This window comes from Saccopteryx bilineata, chromosome 1, assembly GCF_036850765.1.
Source record: "Saccopteryx bilineata isolate mSacBil1 chromosome 1, mSacBil1_pri_phased_curated, whole genome shotgun sequence".
Classification (NCBI taxonomy): domain Eukaryota; kingdom Metazoa; phylum Chordata; class Mammalia; order Chiroptera; family Emballonuridae; genus Saccopteryx; species Saccopteryx bilineata.
The window spans coordinates 332,236,288-332,260,335 of NC_089490.1; the positions used below are offsets into that span (position 1 = coordinate 332,236,288).

The window sequence follows — 24,048 nt, forward strand, 5'->3', positions numbered from 1 at the left end:
AAAGACATTTTTTTTTATGACTAATATTCTGGTGTGTGTGTGTGTGTGTGTGTGTGTGTGTGTGTGTTCAGATATTCTTTATCCAGTCATCTGTTCATGGACACTTAGGTTGTCTCCATGCCTTTGCTGTAGTTAGTAATGTTACAGTGAACATGGCTGTCCAGATAGATTTTCAAAGTAGTGATTTGATTTCATTTCCTTTGGATGTATACCACAGGTGCCTTCCTCTGCTGCCTGAATGGCAACTGTCTGAAAACTGTGTGTGTATTTATAGTTATTTTAAGGGGACAGTGGGAGTGATGAAAACAGAGATGCACTGAGCCCCCATCAGGGAACTGTCAGGGCCCAGAGGAGAAGCCGTGAGGACCTGAACTTCAGCAGTAGCAATACGGATGGAGAAACTGGGTCAGGTCAAGAGCCACATCTGAAGTAGAAATGGTGGTATGATGTTGAAGACCCTTTGGGGATGGGGGTGATGAAGCAGTCTAAAGATGACTTAAAGGTACCACTCTGGGTGGCAGTGTGGATGGTGATTTTGTGAACCGGAGTGGGGAACACAGAAGGGATAGGAGGTGGAGATTTGGATGCCTGTATATTGGGAAGGTTGATTAGAGGGGTCTGCCAGAGGCAATATTGAATTTAGGGTATTCAATCCAGTTTTCCTATTTTGCCAATGAGAAAACTGAGGCTCAGAATGGTAAAGTGACTAATCCGCATTTACAAAGCTAGTTTAGTTTAGTAGAAAACTAAGCATACATCCTCTTGTTGTTTTTATGCTTGTTGAGAAGATTCACTGCTTGGCTGCATGCACTGAGAGCATTTATATAGTACTAATTACCAAGTGAAAATATATATCATTATATACACATTATGGCTATGTTGCTTGTGTATACTTTTAGCCAAGTCCATCACACCAAATGATTCAGGCAGTTGAGAGAGAGGGCCAAGTGCTGATTTAATGGTCATATCATAGGGATAGAAGGCATAAAAGCAAGAAAGGACCTTAGAGGTAGGTCAGAACAATTTCATTTTACAGATGAGGAAACTGAGTCTCAGTCTGTTTTAAGCTGACCAGTGGTTAAAATTAAGACCTGTGTTTTCTGACCCTTCAAGTTAGTGCCTTCTGCAGTGAGGTTATCCAAATTGTTACTGCAGCCATTGTGTTTTTTGTGAGTCAGTTGACTGCCATTTAATGCACCTGGAAGCTGGAAGCTGGTAGCTGACTCAGGAGCCTCATCTGCGCACTGTGTGTTTAGAGACCAAGTGAAGCAGACACCTACCTGGCAAATGGGAGCATTTTCAGTGCCTGCATCTGGCATGAACGTCTTAGTTCAGAAGTGCCCTGAGGACAATAGACTATGTGTTTGCAGCACAAAACACAGGGCCTGGACCATCTGCACTTTTCAGTAAAGGTGTGTTAATTGAATGATATAGCCTCAAGGGTGATTTTTGAACTATGGTCTTTTTACTTTTTTATTTCATTTTTTTTTTAACAGTAAATTACCTATGATAATTCATCAGGTCTTTACTTTGTAGGCACTCACTGAAAATCACATGGTTCTCATTCTTTTAATGAGAAACAGCAGAGCGGGCTGTCAGCTGACAGGATAGGAAGGCTAAAACGGGAGTGCTAGAAATGCTCTGGTCTGAATGTGACCTCTCGCTGGAGCACCAACAATACAAACTTTCCAAGTCCGTTGGCCCAGTGACCTCAATAAACAAAGGTCTTTTCTTTCTAGAAACACACTTTTTTTTTCCTCCTTGTTTCTCATCTGACACACAATACTCTCACAAACTCAAACATACACACACATTTTCTTTTTTTAATTCCTGTGAATGTGTTAGACCTATAGATACTGCTTTTTTGCAGTCTTGAAAATGACCCTTTGCCATGTATTTGAAATGTAAAATCTTGCCTTTTGAGGGCTGCCTTACTCTGCAATGCAAACCTCTAGACAAGTAGATTATTTAATAACCCATGACTTGGTCCTTCATCTGATTAGTTCCCTGAAAGGGATCATAAGACATCCTTGCAGAGCCTAGAGGCCTTCGGAGCCCTGAGTGATCACAGAGGCCTTTCTCCCCATACTCCTGAAATGTCCTGGCCGCCCTGAGTGGTATCAAAGGAGATCACTGTTTTGCATCAGAAACAAAGAGAAAAAAGAAAAGAAGTTTAAAACTCATTTGGGGGAAAGGAAAGTTTACCTGTGGGTTGTGTGTCATGTGAAGAGTATTCCTTTCTTTCATTGACTGCATGACTATGAAAATAAAATAAAAATGCTCCTGGCCCTGGCCGGTTGGCTCAGCAGTAGAGCATCGGCCTGGCGTGCGGGGGACCCGGGTTCGATTCCCGGCAGGGCACATAGGAGAAGCGCCCATTTGCTTCTCCACCCCCCCTTCCTCTCTGTTTCTCTCTTCCCCTCCCGCAGCCAAGGCTCCATTGGAGCAAAGATGGCCTGGGCGCTGGGGATGGCTCCTTGGCCTCTGCCCCAGGTGCTAGAGTGGCTCTGGTCGCGGCAGAGCGACGCCCAGGAGGGGCAGAGCATCGCCCCCTGGTGGGCAGAGCATTGTCCCTGGTGGGCATGCCGGGTGGATCCTGGTGGAGCGCATGCGGGAGTCTGTCGGACTGTCTCTCCCCGTTTCCAGCTTCAGAAAAAAAAAAAATACAACCCCCCCCCAAAAAAAACCCAAAATAAATAAATAAATAAAAATGCTCCTGTGGAATAACCTATGCAAAAAATGTTTTAGGATCATCACTAGCTGGTTCTGACAAAGTGCTCTTTCCAGTGATATCTGAGCACATGAGCTTAACTGTGAGGATGGGAACTATTGATGGTCATCGTGATCACCAAGTACTCGTGGTTTAGGGATCATTTTCTTTTAAAATCCTCAACACTAATGCCAATACGACCATAACTGACAAAAGAGTTTGGTAACTTGAATTAAAACTCATCATCATGCCTGGCCTGTGGTGGTACAGTAGATAAAGCATTGACTTGGAACACTGAGGTTGCTGGTTCGAAACCCTGGGCTTGCCTGGTCAAGGCACATATGGGAGTTGATGCTTCCTGCTTCTCCCCCAATCTCTCTCTCCCTCTCCCTCTCTTTCTCTCCCCCCCCCAAATGAATAAATAAAAAATCTAAAGGCCCTGGTTGGTTCAATCAGTAGTAGAGCATCCGCCCAGTGTGTGGAAGTCCCGGGTTTGATCCTAGCCAGGGCACACAGGAGGACCGCCCATCTGCTTCTCCACCCCTCCCCCCTCTCCTTCCTCTCTATCTCTCTTCCCCTCCCGCAGCCAAAGCTCCATTGGAGCAAAGTTGGCCCGGGCGCTGAGGATGGCTCCACCTCTGCCTCAGGCCCTGGAATGGCTCCAATTGTAACAGAGCAACGGACTAGATGGGCAGAGCATCACCCCGTGGTGGGCATGCTGGGTGGATTGCAGTTGGGCACATGCGGGAGTCTGTCTGACTGCCTCCCCGCTTCTTACTTCAGGAAAATAAAAATAAATAAAGTAAAAAACAACAACTCATCATCACAAAACCTTGAGCTCCAAGTTAAGGGTAAAGTGTTCTTAGAGGTATGTTGAACTGTATGTTCTCAGATACATGTTTCGAACATATGTCTAACCAATTTTGTTTTAATTTAACTTTAAAAATTCTGAACATAAATTTTCATGTCAGAATAAAAGGCTTTTGTTTGATCAGATACTCTTAGGGTTTTTTGGTTGAGAAAATATAAACTCAGTTTTTGTTAGCCCCTGCCTTCAGCAACTACTATTGGACAGAGTGACATTTTTGTTAATCAGTTGAAATACCTGTAATTTTTGTTATAAACTCTGGTCTGGAACTATGATTTTACTACCAATTTATATTGTCTTTCATAATTTTTAACATGCTGGAGGGAAAACTTAAGTACCAGGTAGTTCTAAGGTGCTGTGCTGGGTGTTTTACACTTGTTAATCCATTTCATCCTTATGACAACCTTTTGAGGTACTTATTATTTTTGCCATTTACTGATGGGGAAGGCTAAACTTAGTGTCTAGTAAACTTGTGAATATTCACTTAGAAAGTTAAGAATTGGCCCTAGCCAGTTGGCTCAGCGGTAGAGTGTTGGCCCAGCATATAGAAGTCCTGTGTTCAATTCCCGGTCAGGGCACACAGGAGAAGCAACCGTCTGCTTCTCCACTTATCCCCTTTCCCTTCCCCCCTTCCCCCTTCTCTCTCTCTCTCTCTCTCTCTCTCTCTCTCTCTCTCTCTCTCTTCCTCTCCTGCAGCCATGGCTTGAAAGAGCAAGTTGGCCCTGGACACTGAGGATGGCTCAAAGGCCTCGCCCTGGCACTGGAACAGCTCGGTTGCTGAGCAACAGAGCAGCAGCTCCAGATGGGCAGAACATCAACCCCAGATGGGTGTTGCTGGGTGGATCCCAGTCGGGGCACATGTGGGAGTCTGTCTCTCTGCCTTCCTGCCTTTCACTTGATTAAAAAAAAATAGGGAGAAAATAAAATTAAGAATTAGGGCAAAATTGATTCTAGCCGATTGGTCTAAAAAAATTACCAACCCACTTATTTATTTTCTCTCTCCTTCCCTCTTTCCTTTCTTCTCTCCTTCTTCCTTCCTTCCTTCCTTCCTTCCTTCCTTCCTTCCTTCCTTCCTTCCTTCCTTCCTTCCTTCCTTCCTTCTTTCCTTCCTCCCTCCCTCCCTCCCTCCCTCCCTTCCTCCCTCCCTCCCCCCTTCCTTCCTCCCTCCCTCCCTCCCTCCCTCCCTCCCTCCCTCCCTCCCTCCCTCCCTCCCTCCCTCCCTTCCTTCCTTCCTTCCTTCCTTCCTTCCTTCCTTCCTTCCTTCCTTCCTTCCTTCCTTCCTTCCTGTCCCTCCTTCCTTCTTACCTACCCTTCCTTCCTTTCTTTTCCCTCTTTCCTTCCTTCTTACCCTCTTCCTCTCCCTATCCCTCCCTCTCTCTTACCCTCTCTTCTTCTCTCTCTGTGTCAGAGGGCTTTTCTTATCCAATAGGTTGTAGACTACTTGAGGGTAAAGGTTATCTAGCTCACTGCTACATTCCTAGCATGTGGCCCAGAGGCTGGCATCCACACATAAATATCTGTTATCTGTTCTACTGAGTTGAACAGGACACTTCTGGTACATAACCTGGAGGGCAGCTAGTTCAAGACTGGTTTATTGAGAAAATTCAGTGTCGGTAAATGATTATGGGCTCTGGATTCAAAAAGGTCAGAATTGAATTTTGACTTTCAAAGCTTATTAATCTGTATAATTTGAACAAGTTACTTAGCCTCACTGTCTCAATTTTCTCACTTTAAAATGGAGATAATAATTGTACCTTCACAATAATTTATGTAAATTATAATCACATTTCTGATGGTTATTAAACATTATCTTTAATTAGAGTTGACTGTGAATGTCTTCTTAACATACTACATTATTTAATTATTTATTATATTTTTCATTATAAAATATCAGCACGCTAAAATTTAATTTTCATGACAGCAGGCATTTTCTTGTTTTGATCATTGTATACCATGTACTGAGAACAGTGTTGTCCAATAGAGCATTCTGCTCTGATAGAAATGTTCTCTATTGGAGTTTTGTAACACTGTAGCCACTAGCCACCTGTGGTTATTGAACACTTAAAAATGTAGCCATATAGTATGAATGAGGAACTGGATTTTAAATTTTAATTAGTTTTAACTCATTTCAACTTAAGTAGCCATATGTGGCTAGTGGGACACTGTATCAGTACAGTTCTAGACAATTACATGGTCCACAGAAGGTTCAATAAATACCATACTTGTTAAATGAAGGAATTCCCTCCAGATCCAAAAGTCAAGCACAAAGCTGCATGATTGTGTATTTAGCTCATTTCTTAAAGATAATCAGTGAAGCACTTTATTGACTAATCAGCTCATACTGGAGGCCTTGTAAGGTTGCAATATATTTGGTTTATAATTGTAATAGGTTTTTGATTTCTCTTTCTTTTTGGTGATAGGTCAAGAAAGATTTGGAAACATGACAAGGGTCTATTACCGAGAAGCCATGGGTGCATTTATTGTCTTTGATGTCACCAGGCCAGCTACATTTGAAGCAGTGACAAAGTGGAAAAATGATTTGGACTCAAAGTTAAGTCTCCCTAATGGCAAGCCAGTTTCAGTGGTTTTGTTGGCCAACAAATGTGACCAGGGGAAGGATGTGCTCATGAACAATGGCCTCAAGATGGATCAGTTCTGCAAGGAGCACGGTTTCGTAGGATGGTTTGAAACATCAGCAAAGGTAATGTGACCTTAAATGATAAACTTATTCTAGGCAAGATTCACAACAAAAATGGCATGTAATCATCATCACCATAATCATAACAGTAATAATATGTGTTTGTCTAGTGGTTTATACTCCCAAACTGCTTTAAGCTCTTTCTTTCTTTTTATTAATTTTAATGGGGTGACATTAATAAATCAAGGTACATATGTTCAGAGAAAACATCTCCAGGTTATTTTGACATTTAATTATGTTGCATACCCATCACCCAAAGTCAAATTGTCTTCCATCACCTTCTATCCGGTTTAAACTCTTACCTCAAGGGGTGAGATGGGCAGGGCAGGAACTGTTATCCACAATTGAAGATGATTGTGGCTAATCCCAAAGCATCGTGTACATCATCCTGTTGATAATAGTTAATAAACATTTTTGTTTATTGAGTGCTTATGTGTCAGGCAAGTTTTACACCAATTTTCTTAGTTCTCACAACAACCCTAGTAGGTAAGAATGATTTTAAAATAAATGAAAGAGATGAGCCACACATTCAGTGTTTCTGCCTTATTCATGCATTAATTAATTTACTCCTTCCACGTATAATATGTTCTTCTTTACCAGGAATTGTGCTTTGCTCTAGAAATGAAAAGGTGGCAAGAACACAGGCTGTGGCATTGGGAGTACTAGGATAGTGGTGGAAATACTAGGATAGTGGAGTGAGAGTGTTCGTGGGCAAGTAGAAGTGTGAAGACCATAGCGTGGCTTGGCACTGCTCACTTTCCTGGGTGGCCGAGGGGTAGCAGGAAGTGTAGCAGAGTCAGGGCTGGAAGAGGAAGAATTTGATGAGGGTGGTGAGGATGCTCTACCTCCTGTTATATCCTGTGCTGCTGATATGCCAGGTATATAGATTTTGCTCTACTCCCTTTTGTTTTTGTGTGTATTTTTATATCTCAGTATCAGTGCAAAAAAAATTAATGGTAATTTTGAAAGTTAAAAAATGCATGAATAGAAATAAATGTTTTGTTGTATTTTTCTGATATTTTCTGTGTGCATATTTGAGTGTGTGTGTGTTAATTTTCCATTGATCTGAGAGAGAGAGAGAGAGAGAGAGAGAAGCATCAAGTTGTTGTTCCACTTAGTTGTTCCATTTAGTTGTGCACTCGGTTGCTTCTCACATGTGCCCTGACCAGGATTTAACCTGCGACCTTGCTGTACCAGGATGATGCTCTATCCAGTGAGCCACCAGGCTAGGGCATGTGTGTGTGTTTTACATCACCATGGCCTGCATTCGACAGTGTTATGTTATGATTTTTTTACTTTTATTTATTTGTGAACAGGAGTCAATACTTGTGGGGCACACACAGGTATTGTGCTAGTTGTTTGAGGTCCGGCTGTCAGTAGGACAGGCATTGTCTTTGTACAATTTCTAATTGTGGAATTTACACATAGACCTTATTGTAAACATTTGTGCACATCATTAGAGGATGTGTTGAAAATATAACCTGAGTGGACACCATTCTAATAGGCTGAGGGGAAGCCTCTGACTGGTTTTACAAAGCTGGAGGGTAGAATGGTCTGCTTTGCCCTGGGGACAAGAGAAAGACGGATTCCAGGTAGGCAACATGGTAATTCTGATATTCTTAATGGAAAAATGACAAGCCTTTGAACTGAGCTCCTGGGTTTAGGTATTGAAAGGAAAACCTGATTTGACAATATTATTAAAGTGGAAACACCAGCAGGATTAAGCAACTGCTTGGATTGGGAGAAGATGGAGAGGAGGAGAGTGGTGACACTTCCTGTCATAGCTGGGATTTCTTCTGTAGCTGGGATTGTTTTTGTCTGCACCATTTCGTGGCGAACCCCAGTTCCTCCCTACTCTCTGTGCCGTCTCTAAGCTGGCCTTATGTTCAGAAGCTGTTACTTCTCAGTTCCTTGTCTTCTTTCTTGGAGTCACGGTGTATTTTCCTCCTCCCCCACCCCCTTTCTTTCCTGTTAAAACTTCTTGCTTCTCTGTTTCTTAGGATACTTTCTTTTATTTAAGACACAAAACAGACAGAATCCTGACTTCCTGTATAACAATAACAACAACAAAAGCCTGACTGGTGGTGTCACAGTCAGTAGAGCGTTGGCCCAGGACACTGAGGTTCCCAGTTCAAAACTCCCAGGTTGCCAGCTGGCGTGTGGGCTCGTTGGCTTGAGCCCGGTTTACCGGCTTGAGCACCGGGTTGCCAGCTTGAGCATGGGATCATAGACATGGTTCCAAGGTCACTGGCTTGAGCTCAAACTTTGCTGATTTGACGCCCAAGGTCACTGGCTTGAGCAAGGGACCACTGGCTCAGCTTAAGCTTCTTGGTCAAGGCACATATGAGAAGCAATCAGTGAACAACTAAAGTGAAGCAACTACAAGTTGATGCTTTTCATCTCTCTCCTCCTTCTCCCTCTCTCTTCTCTTTTTCTCTCTCATCAATAAAAAAATAAAAAGAAATAAGTCATCAAACCATGAAAAGCCATGGAGAAAACTTAAAAAAACAACAACAACAAAACATAAGTAAAATATATGGGGTGTTGGATAGTGAACAAGTGCTAGCAAGATTTAAAAAAAAAAAAGGAAGAAGCCTGAATTTGTGGAAAGGGTTGAAATCGCCTGTGGGACAAAGGAGCTTCTGGACAGGTTTCCGCCCATCTGACATGCCTGCTTCACCGTTGCTGCTTGAGCTCTGCTCAGGGGCGTGATGCTCATTAACTTAAGGCCTAGCTGACCTTACATACTAGACTTCTACAATCCTCTAATCCCTGCAAATGTAAACTTTGACGAGAAGCTTTTAAACAGAGAGAGGGTGAAGGGAATTTCACAAGCCTAACGTGCACTCAACTGTTAATATAACCAAGAGGATACAAGGCCTTATTGTAAAAGGGAGAACCTGCATTCACCATTTCTCTTTCCACCAGAAATATTGCTATTGAAATTGCCCTTCTTAATATCTTACTAATGAAAATGGACTCCCAGTGCCAGGTTATTATTCAAAGTCTACACCTAGAAGCTTGGGAATTATACTGCAGCACGGCCTTGCTGGAGTGTCAAACTGTTGAAAAAGTCCTTTTTTTATTTAAAGCATCTGATGAAGCTCTGCTTACTTTCTGAGGATAGGATTACTGCATTTACAAAGCAGAGGCCCAGATCCAACTGTCAGCCTGACGCTAAGAGGGCAGTATTTGGAGACAGCCACTGATTCATTCTTTGATTACATTTGTGATCAGGAACATTTCCCATAGAGATCCTTCTCTCAGAAAGTGAATCTGCTAACAATTAGAGTGCTCTTGAGTGATGTCATGATCAGTCTGCTGATAAACATCTGACTTCCTTTTTCCCCCGTGTCCGAAATTTCTAATGCGTCAAAGACAGAACTCCTGTGGGTATCGCTATCCGCTTGGCCATCTCTGGAGCAGGAACTGGTAGGACGTTAGAGAAATTTGTCACTGAGACCAACCTCCATCTTGCACCCGACCCCACCGCCCCAGGCAAGTTGATCCTATTGCTCTTCCAACTGCTGGAGTAACTTCATGAAAGGTTTCATGCCTCATGCTGTTGCTAGAATAATCGTGGTAGCTCCTGACTGAATTAATAGAGAAAAAAATGAAAATTAAATATACACTAGCATCTCTGATTTTTTACATCATCTCTCTGAATGTTAAAGCCAAAGGAAAGAGTAGAAATACAGACTCTTCTAAGTCAAGTTCTCTTTTATTTTTCAACCACTGCATCTTTCACCTTGTCTGTTGTGTCTAATTGTATTCTACCTGTGGATTCACTTGGGCTAGGTAATGTATAATTGGGGGGATCAGATGTCCCATTTTCCTGAAACAGTCTTAGTTTAGGCTTGCTGCGCTCACATCATTATTACTATAATTTTCATTCCTGGTTTGTGAGTAGAATGTATATGGTCAACCTACAGATCAGGAGCACCGATATATTACACTGTCCACACCACACCTGAGCTCCACTTATGGTTTTTTTCTGCATTCCTCTGCCCCAGCCCAATCTTATAGTATGCTTTGGTAGATTTGTCTCTTTAGAACGCGAGCCCTGGTCTCCTGTTGTTAGTACATCCCCAAAGTTGCGATTCCTGGCTTGTGGGCCTGTGTCAGTGGCTGAGGGGATTCTGCTACCTGCTGACCCATTTACCTGGTGCATTGTTTGGTGCCCATTGCTGGAATCTCTACCAGTTGCTTCTTTTAAATTCACTCTGTGACCATAGCTACCCACCTTATCAGGTCGCTGTGAGCAAATAGTGACATAATGTACATGGGGTCCCTGGATGTGTTAGGTCTGGACACACACACACACACACACACACCCCATCATCATCATTATCATCCCTATTACCTGTTCCCACAGCCCATCGCTGGTCCGGGTGTCACCAGCTGTGCATGGCTCTGAGACACACAGCAGCTGCCCTTGGCACATGGTCCGTATCTATATCTCAGCCCTTTCCAAGTTGCTCCATCCTGCTCTTACAGTGCAGTGATTCAGGTGGGGCTGTGTTCAGAAACAGGATACCAGGAAAGCACCATTGTAAATGGGAAATAATGGAGCAAGTGTTATCTATCCACTAGAGATGACAGGACCCAAACTCACAGAAAGAACTGATGTGTCCTTTCTCCTGGTTTCTTCACCTCTGCCCACCACCTGGCACAATTCCTTGGATGTTTCTTTCCAAAAGTGACTTTTAGGCCCACCCTCTTCTCAGAATGTTCTAAGATCAATGAGTGCTCTAGGAAGAAGCTTTCTTACACTAAACTCCATTCGATTTGAGTCTCTTCCTGAAGCTAAAAAGAAGAATGTTGATGTGTGTCCCGCAGAGATAAGGAATATATCCAATAGTGTTCTCTGTAGAAAGTTAGTTTTTCAAGGGGGGAGAGTAGGTGTTTCACAGTGTAGTGGACATCTTTCATGTATTCTGGCTTTCCAGCAACTATTAAACACATTTGCTGTCTTTGGAGACCTTATAGCCATGCGAGGTTCACCTCTTCAGGAAGAACCCATAAAAACTTTCTTTCTTTGCTTTCTTTGCATCTAGGGCACAGGCATGTGACCTAGATTCCACAAGTCATACTGACTCCGAAGTGAGCGACTGACGGAAGAAGGTGCAATGCAGAATTCTTTTTCTTTCTGGGCAGGATTGTAGCAGAACAATCCTCCATCCTTGATAGACAGCAGAGTTTTCAGGGTCTGCTTGACACAGAAACAGAGTCACTGCTGGCCCTAGGAATTATTTGTATTCAAGTGAGTTTCTCAGAGGGTTGCAGATTACAGGACTTAGTCATGCTTTTTGGTGACTGCAGCCGTGCTCTCACCAGGCCTCTTCTGTGTGGGGTTTGAGTTTTGAGAGGCTTAGGGTTGGGCCCTTGTTTGTCTACACTAGCAAATAATTCCGCAAGCTACCCTACATCCTTGAATAAACTATGTTGTCATCATCAGCTTCTGTATTTTATAACTGAGAAACTGGATTAATATATATGGTCAAATACATTTGAGAGACCCAACTTAAACAAATGCTTCCCTTGCTGCACAACTTCTCAGGATGGCAGTAATCTAATGGGCAATCAATCCAAATCTCCAGTAGTAACAATAGCTATGTTTCCCTTCCTTCCTTCCTTCCTTCCTTCCTTCCTTCCTTCCTTCCTTCCTTCCTTCCTTCCTTCCTTCCTTCCTTTTTTTTTTGTTAGAGAGAGACAGACAGATAGATAGACAGGGACAGACAGGAAAGGAAAGAGATGAGAAGCATCAACTTATAGTTGCAGCACCTTAGTTATTCATTGATTGCTTTCTCATATATTCCTCGATGGGGTGGTCGGGTTGGGGGTGGGGCTTCAGCTGAGCCAGTGACCCCTTTTTCAAGCTGGTGACCTTTCGGCTCAAGCCAGTGACCATGGGGTCATGTCTATGATCACAAGTTCAAGCTCGTAACCCGCGCTCAAGCTGGTAAACCTGCACTCAAGCCAGAGGAGCCCACGCTCAAGCTGGCAACCTTGGGTTTTGAACCTGGGTCCCTTAGCATCCCAGGCTGATGCTCTATCCACTGTGCCATCTGGTCAGGCAATTGCTATGTTTCTTGCTATATGTTAGCTTTATGCAAATGTTTTTATGTGTATGAACTTATTCAATCCTTAGCATGATCTTATAAGGTAGGCATTATTTAGGTGAATCTCTAAAGCTATGTTAGGTTACTACTTATTTTTTTACTTAAGATATAATTTTTTGGTCCTGGCCGGTTTGCTCAGTGGTAGAGTATTGGCCTGGCGTGCAGGAGTCCGGGTTTGAGTCCTGGTCAGGGTACACAGGAGAAGCACCTATCTGCTTCTGCACCCCTCCCCCTCTCCTCCCTCTCTGTCTCTCTCTTCCCCTCCAGCAGCCAAGGCTCCATTGGAGCAAAGTTGGCCCGGGCACTGAGGATGGCTCTGTGGCCTCTGCCTCAGGTGCTAGAATGGCTCTGGTTGCAACAGAGCGACGCCCCAGATGGGCAGAGCATCGCCCCCTGGTGGGCGTGCCAGGTGGATCCTGGTCGGGCGCATGTGGGAGTCTGTCTGACTGCCTCCCCGTTTCCAACTTCAGAAAAATACCAAAAAAAAAAAAAGATATACTTTTTTGGGCCTTGGCCAGTTGATTCAGTGTTGGCCCGGCATGTGGATGTTCTGGGTTCAATTCCTGGGCAGGGCACACAGGAGAAATGAGCATCTACTTTTCCACCCCTTCCCTTCTCACTTCTCTCTCTCTCTCTCTCTCTCTCTCTCTCTTTCTCTCTCTCTCTCTCTCTCCCTCTCTCTCCCTCTTCTCCCCCTCTACTGCAGCCATGGCTTGATTAGAGCAAGTTGACTCTGGGCACTGAGGATGGCTCCATGGCCTCCTCCTCAGGTGCTGAAAATAAAATGGCTCCAGTTACAATGAAGCAAGAGGGCCCCAGATGGGCAGAGCACTGCCCCACAGTGGGCTTGCTGGGTGGATTCCCGGTCAGAGCATATGCAGGAGTCTATCTCTGCCTCCCCTCCTCTCACTAAAAACAAAACAAAACAAACAACAAAAAAACACTTTTTGCTTCTTTATATGTTAACATTTTAAAATCAAGACATGTCCTACGTCAGTGTGGATTTCTAAAAGGGTGGTGTGTCATACACTTAATGGCTGTTTTATTCTCTCCTTCCCAAAGCAACCACACCATGCAGCAGATCCTAAATGTTTTTGCCATGTAGAACATTTAACAGAACAGTGGAACACATTTAGGAAATGCTGGCCTAGAATTTTCATATGGTGGGAACATTTTCTATATTTTATTGAGTTTAGTGAGCTTTTATTATTATTATTAGTTTTTAATTGCTCTGCAAGCTGAAATATGCAGCAGTTAAGAAGTGGCTAGTTTTCCGGAAGCTGCTTGAAGAGAAGTATTATACATCATTTCTTTTTATAGACTTCTAGAAAATATGCACTTAAAAACTTAGTGTATTTATACAAACTAGAAATGCATAGATAATTACATTGGGTATGAGTAGCTACTTATTCTAAATCATTTTTTATGGATTGAATATAGAACATCATTTTTTTAAAATCCCTTTATTATTATTATTATTATTTTTAGTGAGAGACAGAGACAGAGAGGAAGGGAGAGAGATGAGAAGCATCAACTTGTTACAGCACTTTAGTTGTTCATTGATTGCTTCTCATATGTACTTTGATGAGGGGGCTGCAGTAGAGCAAGTAACCCCTTGCTCAAGCTAGTGACCTTGGTCTCAAGTCAGTGACCATGGGGTCATGTCTATGATCCCACACTCAAGCCAGTGACCCTGCATTGAAGCCGGTGAGCTTATGCTCAAGCTAGCGATCTCAGAGTTTCAAACCTGGGTCAGCAATATCCTAGGTCAACTCTCTGTCCATTGCACTACCACCTGGTCAGGCAAAAAGAAATTATTTTTTTTTTGTATTTTTCTGAAATTGGAAACTGGGAAGCAATCAGACAGACTCCCGCATGCGCCCGACCGGGATCCACCCAGCATGCCCACCAGGGGGCAATGCTCTGCCCATCTGGGGCGTCGCTCTGCTGCAACCAGAGCCATTCTAGTGCCTGAGGCAGAGGCCACAGAGCCATCCTCAGTGCCCGGGCCAACTTTGTTCCAATGGAGCCTTGGCTGCTGGAGGGGAAGAGAGAGACAGAGAGGAAGGAGAGGGGGAGGGGTGGAGAAGCAGATGGGTGCGTCTCCTGTGTGCCCTGGCCGGGAATCAAACCTGGGACTCCTGCACGCCAGGCCGACGATCTACCACTGAGCAAACCGGCCAGGGCAAAAATTTCTTTATTTTTAAGTTGGATAGTAACTATCTCTAATTATTTCCATTTTTACAGTCTTTGGTATATGCACTAATATAGCACAGATTGTATTGACTGATCATCTAGGTCTGTGCTCTTAACAATGTATATTGAGCCTTTTCTGAGTTCAGAGCATGCTACTAGGTGCCTGTTTTTATTGATTTGGGGAGCAGAGAGAGAGAGAGAGATAGAGAAGGAGATGAAAAGGGAAGGGAGAAGGAAAGATTGAGAGTGAGGAAGAGATAGAAAGGAAGAGAGAGAGAGAGAGAGAGAAGCAGCACCCTGGTCAGGACACATATAGGAACAGTTTGATGTTTCTGTCTGTCTCTCTCTCCTCTCTCTCCTCTCTCTCCTCTCTCGAAATCAATAAATAAATTTTAAAAAGAAATTCTCAGTCTCCTGGAAGAAAACGCATACAGATGAGTAATTATAATACAGAATGAAGTTCCATAAAACCTGCTGGCCTCTATGGGAACTGTGAGAGCACTCAGGGAGAAGCCTCTACCTGAGAGTAAGGCAGCTTCTTGATGTTTGATCATCTCTTTACCCCTGGTAATCTGTAATTCCACCAGCCTATGCTCTATCTACATGAACCTTTGTTCATTTATTGTGCTGGGCCCTCCGTGGGCTCTTCCAGTTTATGTTCGGAGGCATATTATTCCTTTGGTAGTTCTCTTCCCTTTATTTTCCCTTGCTCTTTCTTTATCAAACTCCTGGGTTGGTGTCACCTCCTGAATCTAGTCTGTGCACCTACCATGCTTTTTTCATATTTTCAGCACTTTGTAATTTTTATTTCATTTTTCACATTTCTTTGAGTTACTTTTCAATCTTTTATTATAATTTTTAATTTCAGCAATCACAGTTTTCATTTTGAAGAGCTTCCCTATTCCAGTGATTCTTTTTCATAGCCTCCTGTTCTTAGTTAGGAATGTAATCACTTGTATTTGTGAGAATACTAATTAGTTTTCTGAATTATTTTTTTGTCTCTTGCATTAGATATTTCATTAGAGTTATCTTTATAGTTCATTTTGTTCTATTTTATATAGATTGTTTCCCTTAGATATCTGATGATCTTTGACGGGACATTTATTTTTTGGAACTTGACCATCAAAAGCATATACTAACCTCTGTGTGTATTAGTAGGCTTTTTGATTAGTGAATGTGTTGATTTTTGATTAATGGATTTCACTTTAGGTTGGTAGTTACTGGGGACTCCCAAATATCATCTAGTGGAGGTCTTTTATTTTCTACAGAAACCTTCTCTCCTGGTAGGGGTAAAGATGCCAGAGTTCTGTGAGGGGGAGTAGGAGTCCACCTGCCATATGGACAGGCTTTTCTTTGACATATATATATATATATATATATATATATATATATATATATATATATAAATTTTTTTATTTTTTTTTTGCTGTCTCTTGAGTCTCAAGTTTCCTTTCTTTGGTTTATTCAGAGGATAAACCAGTATTTGCCTAGGGGTGTAGATGTCCAGCTGCTGTTATTCTACATGGAAGAATGGGGAAAGGGTGCGGTTAACATTCCCCATTCTGACCTTGAACCAGTCCCCCCCTGACTTCAGCCACTATCAGGGCATGAGTCCTGGAGTCTGTGGGAATGACTGAGCTTTCTTACTATCCATATCTCCCTTTCCATCCCCTTTAGATCATGTCATGTGCATGCTAGTAAATCTGCTACTGTTCTCCATTATTTTCAGATTTCTAAAAAATGTGTTGAAATCTCTTGATGCACATTTTCTCATTACTTGACCTCTTGAGATTCTATTTGAAACATTAAGTTTCTTTGAATTTTTATTTTTTTATTTTTCAGTTTTGGTAAGAAAAGGAAATGTATTCCCTTAGTCTGCCAGGCTTGACTAGAAGGTACTCATGCCCTTTGTCCTTTTGTTGCTTGTCTATTTCTGACCAAACCTTAGTTATTATATAATTTAATATATTACAATTTCTTTTAAAAGTCGGGTTATTTTATCCTCAAGTACAGCTGGGTATAAGTGACTTACTCAAAGTCACAACTAGTGAGTGTCAGAACTGGGATTTTAAACTCCAGTCTGACTGAGTCTGGATATACCTGGTGCTTTCTATCTCAGCTTCTACTTTTAAAAGGAAAAAGAATAGGCAAGGCTGAGTCTCTGTCAGGACTGCTTCCATATTTCAGGAGGAGTACTTTTCTTTCTTTTGAAAGAGGCAGAGAGACAGATAGGAACTTGGAGCTGCTCCTGTATGTGCCCTGACCAGAGAATTGAACTGGCAAGCTTGCTTCAAGACGATGCTCCAACCAACTGAGCTACCTGCCAGGGCCTAATTTTTATTAATTTTTAGAGAAATAGAGAGGGTAAGGGAGAGAGAGATGAGGGGTAAAGGAAGCATTCATTTGTTGTTCCACTCAGTCATACATTCATTGTTTGCTTCCTGTGTGTGTCCTGACCAGGGATCGAACCCACAACCTTGTCATTTCAAAAGACGCTCTTAACCAAGCTAATTGGCCAGGGCCCCAGGAAGGGTTTTGTTGCTGAGGCATGCTTGATTTCTCCTTCCCTGTATTACTTCATATTTTTCAGTATTGATTTTGTTTTTCCTCGGTTTTGTGGTCCTTTACATTCTTTAATGTGTCTTGTTTGATATCTTTGAAGCACCCTTAGATTTGTGGGTGACAGCCCTGCTCTCCCAAGGTCTTATGTTTCATTTCTGTCTGCTTCACTGACCAGTGAGGTATTGATTCCCTGGGACAGCCTGCTGGGATTGGGGGAAATCAATACCCCATTAGACGGAAGTCAGGAGCGGCAGCAGCCCCTCTCCAGCAGCCTGCTCACTGACCTGACATGCAGGGCACTGGTTAAAAACTAGGTTAGCCTGACCTGTCCAGGGGTATTCTAAGTGATTGCATTGTCCTCGGAATATGTTAGAAAAGCCAAAGACAGAAAAATCAAGAGTTGTAAATCCATTTCCTTGTACTAAATGAAGAAAAGTTATCTTTTGAGAATAATGTTGCCTGTGAAAGTTTGCTCCAGAGGAAGTTTTCTGTTGAGAACATGTATAACTCTTGGTCACTTTGCTTTTTCTAGTGCAGGCATAATCTTTGAGAACCACAGGGCAAGACTTTTATCTTTCATATTCCCCAGCATTCCCAAAATAAAGAGAGGTTGACAGCAGTGGGGTGCCTAGCATTACCCATATAATATGTTTCTGAAACCTTGTGTGTAAATAGCAATCCTTTTTTTTTTTTAGCATGAGAGAGAGAGAAAGAGAGAGAGGCAGGGAAAGATAGACAGGAAGGGAGAGAGATGAGCAGCATCAACTCATAGTTGCGGCTTCTTACACGTGCTTTGACCATGGGGCTCCAGCCAAGCCAATGGCCCTTTGCTCAAGCCAGTGACTTTTGGGCTCAAACCAGCAACCATGGGGTCAATGTCTATGATCCAACTTTCAAGCCAGGTGAGCCTACACTTAAGCCAGCAACCTCGGGGTTTTGAACCTGGGTCCTCAGCATCCCGGGTTGATTCTCTTTCCACTGCGCCACTACCTGGGCAGGTAATAAATCCCATTTTTTAATGCTATCTCAAGGAGCTCATTATGGCAACTGAGTCCCTTTGAAAAGGAAGAGTTCCTTTGAGAAGAGAAAGCTTAAGTTTTTGTGTTTCATATTTTTGTAAAGAACAGCACACATGAGGATAAAAGCCAAATTGTCAAAGTTGAAAAAGGTCTAGTGTTACCATAGTAATAGAAACCCATATCTAACTTCCAAATTATCATGTTATCATGTCTTCTTCTACCATTGCATGGAAACACAGGAAGATTATATTTTAATAGTACTTCAAAATCATCATATGATCTAACTACTTATTTCATAGTTTCATTCATCCTTTCTTCATTAAGCATTGAGTGCCTCACCTCTGTATTCCAGGCACTGCTTAAGGCACCAGGGCTATACCAGTTGACAAAACATAAAATGCCTGCTTCTTGGAGCTTGCATTGTAGTGGATGAGACAGCCAATAAAAAGATAAATACATGCAATATGTATTTTTTTCAGATGAGCTAAGTGCTAAGGAGAAAATTAAGGTAAGAAGTCTAGAGTGTGTATGGCATATATGGGTGGGATATAGAAGGCAGTTCAGAAGGAGGAAAGCAATTTTAGACAAGTGATCAAAGAAAGTTTCACTGTGAAGGTGTTTTTATTTTTTAAATTAAACATTTGAAGGAGGGACATTTTTGAGCCATACAGATTCCTCGGAGCAGAATGGTCCAGGAAGAGAGTGGAGCATGTGTAGAGGCACCGTGGTAGGAACTGACTACTGGGCTTTAATAGAATGATAAAGATGAGGTCAGGGAGGTGATAGGGTCATGTGAATCCTAGAGCATTGTACCAACTTTAAGTTTTGCCCTGGGTGAGGTGGGAAGACATTGGGTCCGATCAGAGATGTGATACAGTTTGATTGAAATCATCATATTGGCAGTTTTGTTGAGCCTGAATTATACTGGGGAAGGTTGGAAACAGATTGGCTAGGACTCTGTTGCACTAGGAGGAATTGTGGGAAGTTGTCAAACTCTACATGTATTGTATTTTTGAACATACTGCAGAGAGGATTTCCTGACAATTTGGATGAAGATAATGAGAGAAAGGTAGGATTTGGTGATGGCTCCACAACTGGAACAATAGAGCTAACATTCTCTGATATAAGGGTTCCAAGATATGACGGAGTCAACAGAGGGATATCCAGGACTCAGTTTTGCATACAGTAGTCCTCTCCTATCAGCAGGGGATATATTGTATTTCAAGACCCTCATTGAATACTGAAACTGAAAATAGTACTGAAGCTTATATATATGACCTTTTTCCTATAAATACGTACCTATGATAGTTTAATGTATAAATCATGCATAGTAAGATATTAACAACAATAACTAATGATAAAATAGATCAATATTAATATACTGTAATAAAAGTTATGTGAATGTGGTCTATCTCTCTCCAATATTTTATGCTGTACTGACTCTTCTTGTGATGATGTGAGATTGATGTCGTGTTTACTTGATGAGCTGAAGTGAGGGCAGTGATGTAGATATTGTGATGGAGTGTTAGGCTGGCTACTGCAAATGTTACTTGAACACAAGCACTATGATACCATGACTGTAGTCTGATAACCAAGACAGCTACTCAATGACTGATGGTTGGGTTGGGTACTGTATATACCACGGATACACTGAACCAAGAGATGAGTCATATCCTGGACAGTGGAGTGGGACAGTGGGACATTTCTTCATAATACTCAAAATGGCTCACAAATTAAAACTTATGAATTGTTTGTTTATTTCTGAAATTTTCCATTTAATGTTTTTGGGCCGTGATTGACTGTAAGTCACTGAAACCATGAATTAAGCGGGAAGGGGGGGGACTCCCATTTTGTTAGAATCTAGAAAAAGTAGTTGATTGTGCTTCTGGAGTTCAGGAGAAAAGTCCAAATCCAGGAGCAGACCAATGACTAAACCCTAGGCACTCCCACATTGAGATAAGAAAATGAGGCCACAGAGAGGGGAGGTAGTAGAGGGTGCCAATATTTTGACTTTTCCAAACTTCTGATAAAAATGAGGTTAGTTCCCATCAGAGGTTTGAGCTTTGTGCCACTACCTTGGAAATTACTCCTCTTGTTTAATATAATTAAATAATTATTAGTCCTCAGCCACCATTTGAGCCACTTAAATTGATCCATTTTACTTTGAAGCCAACCCATGGGCACCCTGTCCACAGGACAGTATGAGGGACATTTTACTAAAAGATAAGATGGGAAAGGTAGTCTCCAGCTTGCTCAATCTGACATCTTTATTACAAAAGCGAATGAAGTAAGTTTGTTGTCTTAGCTCTGCTTTCTCTATGTCATCTGTTAACCTTGCACCCTATTTTTCAAGCTTTAGTCTGTCCCTCTGTGACAACACTTCTGCTCTGAATAGTGTCAATATATCATTTTCTGCATGTAGCATTCTCTCTAGACATATTTTTATACTTGGTTTGAGCTTCCTGACTCTATTTAAATGAGTCCAGACCACCCTTGAATCTGTTCTGAGTTCGCTTCTCCTCCCCTTCTCCTTTTATCTTTTGTGTTTGGTATTTTTAAACCCAATCTTTCCTGAGATATTTCTGTGTCCAGCTGCATTCTCTTAGATCTCTTCCCTCTTTCTTCTTTGTTGGGTAACAAATGATTGCATAGTTAGAATGTCTGTATCTGAGCTTTCTGTCCTTATTTTTCTCCAGACTCAATCTTACAGATTTCTTTTTTCTGTCTGTGAGAAAAAAACCTACATAATTTTCCATTCATTCTAATATTTCTGTTTTAAAGTTCATGAAATATTTATAGATATGCTGTCTCCTTTCTGTTGTCTGGGCTTGAGGGATAAGAAAAAGATGTTAGGACTTGGTAAACTATTCATGGTTCAAAATTAATTGCTCTTATTCTCTTTGATTCACAACTTTTGTGAATATTTACATAGTATATATGCCTATGAGTAACTTAGAAAATAACCAGAATTATAAACTAGAAGATTAGAATTATTTGTAATCAAATCACCAATTGATTTCACTAACATTTTAATCTGTTTCTAATTAGGAATATGTGTATATTTAAAATAACTGCATTCTTTCTCTTTTAAGCCATATTTATTCTTATGGTGTCAACCCATTGAACTAGTAGATTAGCTATACACCTGTAGCTATATATACATGATACCAGCAGAAGGAGGAAGAGAGAAAAAGTAAGAGGTACCCTTGCTTACCCAGGGTAAGCAAGAAAAGATAAGTTGTCTTCTAAATAATATTTTATAATGCAACAAAGCATGTAATACATTCTAAATGGTTTGCAGGAACAAAATTAGGATTTTTAAAGCTTACATTTGAAGCAGAAACATCCTTTATCTAGCAAAGTTATTGTCCTTTTGAATCTATTTAATTAGGTGGATTTGTATAAAAATCAGAACTGAGGTTGTTTTAAGCTCTAAGAAGCCTCTTCTGTCTCTTGTCCCCCCCCCCCCCCCCAGAAAAATTGATTAAGCAACTACTCTATGCCTTTCTGAAGAGGTACTTTTTTTCAGATCATTTGTATTTTGACCCTACTTTCCTCTTTTTGCATGTTGAATGTAAGAGCCTCAAGTGTTCCCTGATTCTGCATATGCTAAAATTATCAGATGCCACTAGATATGTATATATTTATAATATAAAACTTTATGAAAAATATATGTTTTTATTTCCCTTTAAAAGCATACATTGTTTATGTATGTCAAAAATGTAAATACATATATCCAAACTAGTATAGATGATAGCAAATGTCCATGAAGCAATATAGTAAGTACAACTGACAGTTTCTTGATTATGCTATGATTTCTCCGTGGCCAGTTCTGTGCTCATACCCCCAGCCATTCCCTTTCAGCTCCACCTACAGGTTGTCCAAACAGAAAATACCATCTCCCACGTGCTCTCTCTCAAGTCATCGTGATTGGTCCATAATGCCCACATAACCTAAGTGAGGCCCCTTCCTGGTATCATTCTCTCCTGGATTCAGAGTTTCTTTTCTCTCCACTGTGAACACGTGACTGAAGCCAGACTCATCAGAGTCATTCCCCAGATGTTCTCCAACCCAGTTTTGGGGTCAGAGGCCTTTGTGCTTAGGTGGCAAAGAGGCTGCTGGCATCTCTCTCCCTCTTTGTGTGCAAAAAACTGCTGGGCAGATAGTAAAATGGAAGCTGACCTGATGGTGTTTCAGAGTTTAATTTTATTTCCTAAGGTTCTTGGAGTGACCTGAATCTTTCAGCCATTCCTTCACTCCTGGGAGCTACCCTCCAGATGACCTGGGCAATTCAATGTGTTCTGATTTTTGCAACCAGCGACTTAGAGCTAATCATGTTGATAGAGTGTACTTGCAGTAGTAAATGACGGCCTGAATAAGCATCTTAAACTCTCAATGTGAGAAATCTTTCCCATTAAGGAAGCATTATTCTTAGGATTCCCACAAGTTTAACTACGTAAACCAAGGGCTGGAGATAGTCTCAAGAGTCACCTTTAGTCCTGTTTGGAAAAAGTTAGAATGTAAATTCTCTCCTGTTGGTTAAATAAGTTTGTAAATATGATATACAGTGGTACCCTGAGATACGAATTTAATTCATTCTGTAACCAAGCTCATAAGTCAGTCAACTTATATATCAAACTGACGATACAGGACCCGTGCACCAACATGCCAACTAGCGGCAACTTCCCGAATCACGACTCATATCTCGGAATTTTGCTCAGATCTTAAATACAAATACGGACCGAGTCTCAGCTCGTATCTTAAAAAATTGTATGTTGGTATGTTTGTATCTCAAGGTACCACTGTATATGTTTGCTCGCTTATAGTTTGTATTGGGTGTGGGGGACAGGCTGTAAGCAGGCCGGGTTGTTATAGCCTAAGGCTTAGTTTTAAGACTAAACTTTTCCCCACACCCTTGACTGTTACATGATGTAGGGGATGCACTCTCATGAGGAATCTCATTATGCCTCAGATAAGTGACTTTGTATTAGAGACTTCCCTATTTGTATATTGGATTAAAGATTTTGATTTCTACACTATAAAGTGGGGCAGACCAGGAGCTTGCTCTCTCTTGGTTCTTGAGATTAGCAGAGAAAGGCCACATGGTGGAGGCCAGAAGAAGCAGCCAAGATGTTGGAGTGCTGAGGAAGAAGCCAGTTTGTGCAGAGTTTGTGCAGAGAGAAGGAGATGGGGAACAGAGGTGAAGAAGGCTAGTGAGCTAGAAACCTTTGATTCTAGGAAACTCGGATAGGTCAGTAGCTTTGTGAGCACTGAATGAGTGGGTTTTGGAACCCAGTGTGTGTTTTTACTTGCTCACCAGGTGCAAGGTAGGATTAAAGGTAATGGCCCACCAGTTTTTGGCTCCATTGTTTCATTTCCATCTGTCCGAATCTAATGTGAACCTGCATGGGCAGGCAGCTGTGATGGTGGCTGTGGCTACTGGCCATACATCTTCTTTCACAGCTGATGAAACTGATGCCCAATAGAAGACCTGATCTGTTTCCAGTGACTAAGCTAGTTTGTAGCAACATCAGGGTTAGGACCCACATCTGTTAATTCTTTGGCTAAAGTTTACCTGAGTTTAAAGAAACTTCAGTATAATAGATTTCAACATGGAACAGCCCATAATATTTCCTTGTGATTTTTAATTGGTATTGGTTCTTTTCTCTTTCCTTTTTATAGGTCAATTTATTCATAAATTACTTGAGCACATACATGCCTACAGGCCCAATGTATGATGCTGGGAACACTCCAAGTACATAAAAGTGCCACGTCTGCTCTCAAGAAATTTACTATCTAGTGCAGAGGTTGGGAACCTATGGCTCGTGAGCCAGATGTGGCTCTTTTGATGGCTGCATCTGGCTCGCAGACAA

At 41.7% G+C, this 24,048-nt stretch overlaps 1 protein-coding gene across 1 annotated transcript in view; it reads left to right on the forward strand.

Annotated features, from left to right (window-relative positions):
- The window catches only part of RAB38 (RAB38, member RAS oncogene family), a 61,443-nt gene that overhangs the window by 22,030 nt on the left and 15,365 nt on the right, over positions 1-24,048 (forward strand). Inside the window, exon 2 of the mRNA XM_066253693.1 lies at positions 5,999-6,279. Within this exon, the coding sequence (XP_066109790.1) occupies positions 5,999-6,279 (281 nt within the window). The remainder of the gene's footprint in view (positions 1-5,998; positions 6,280-24,048) is intronic.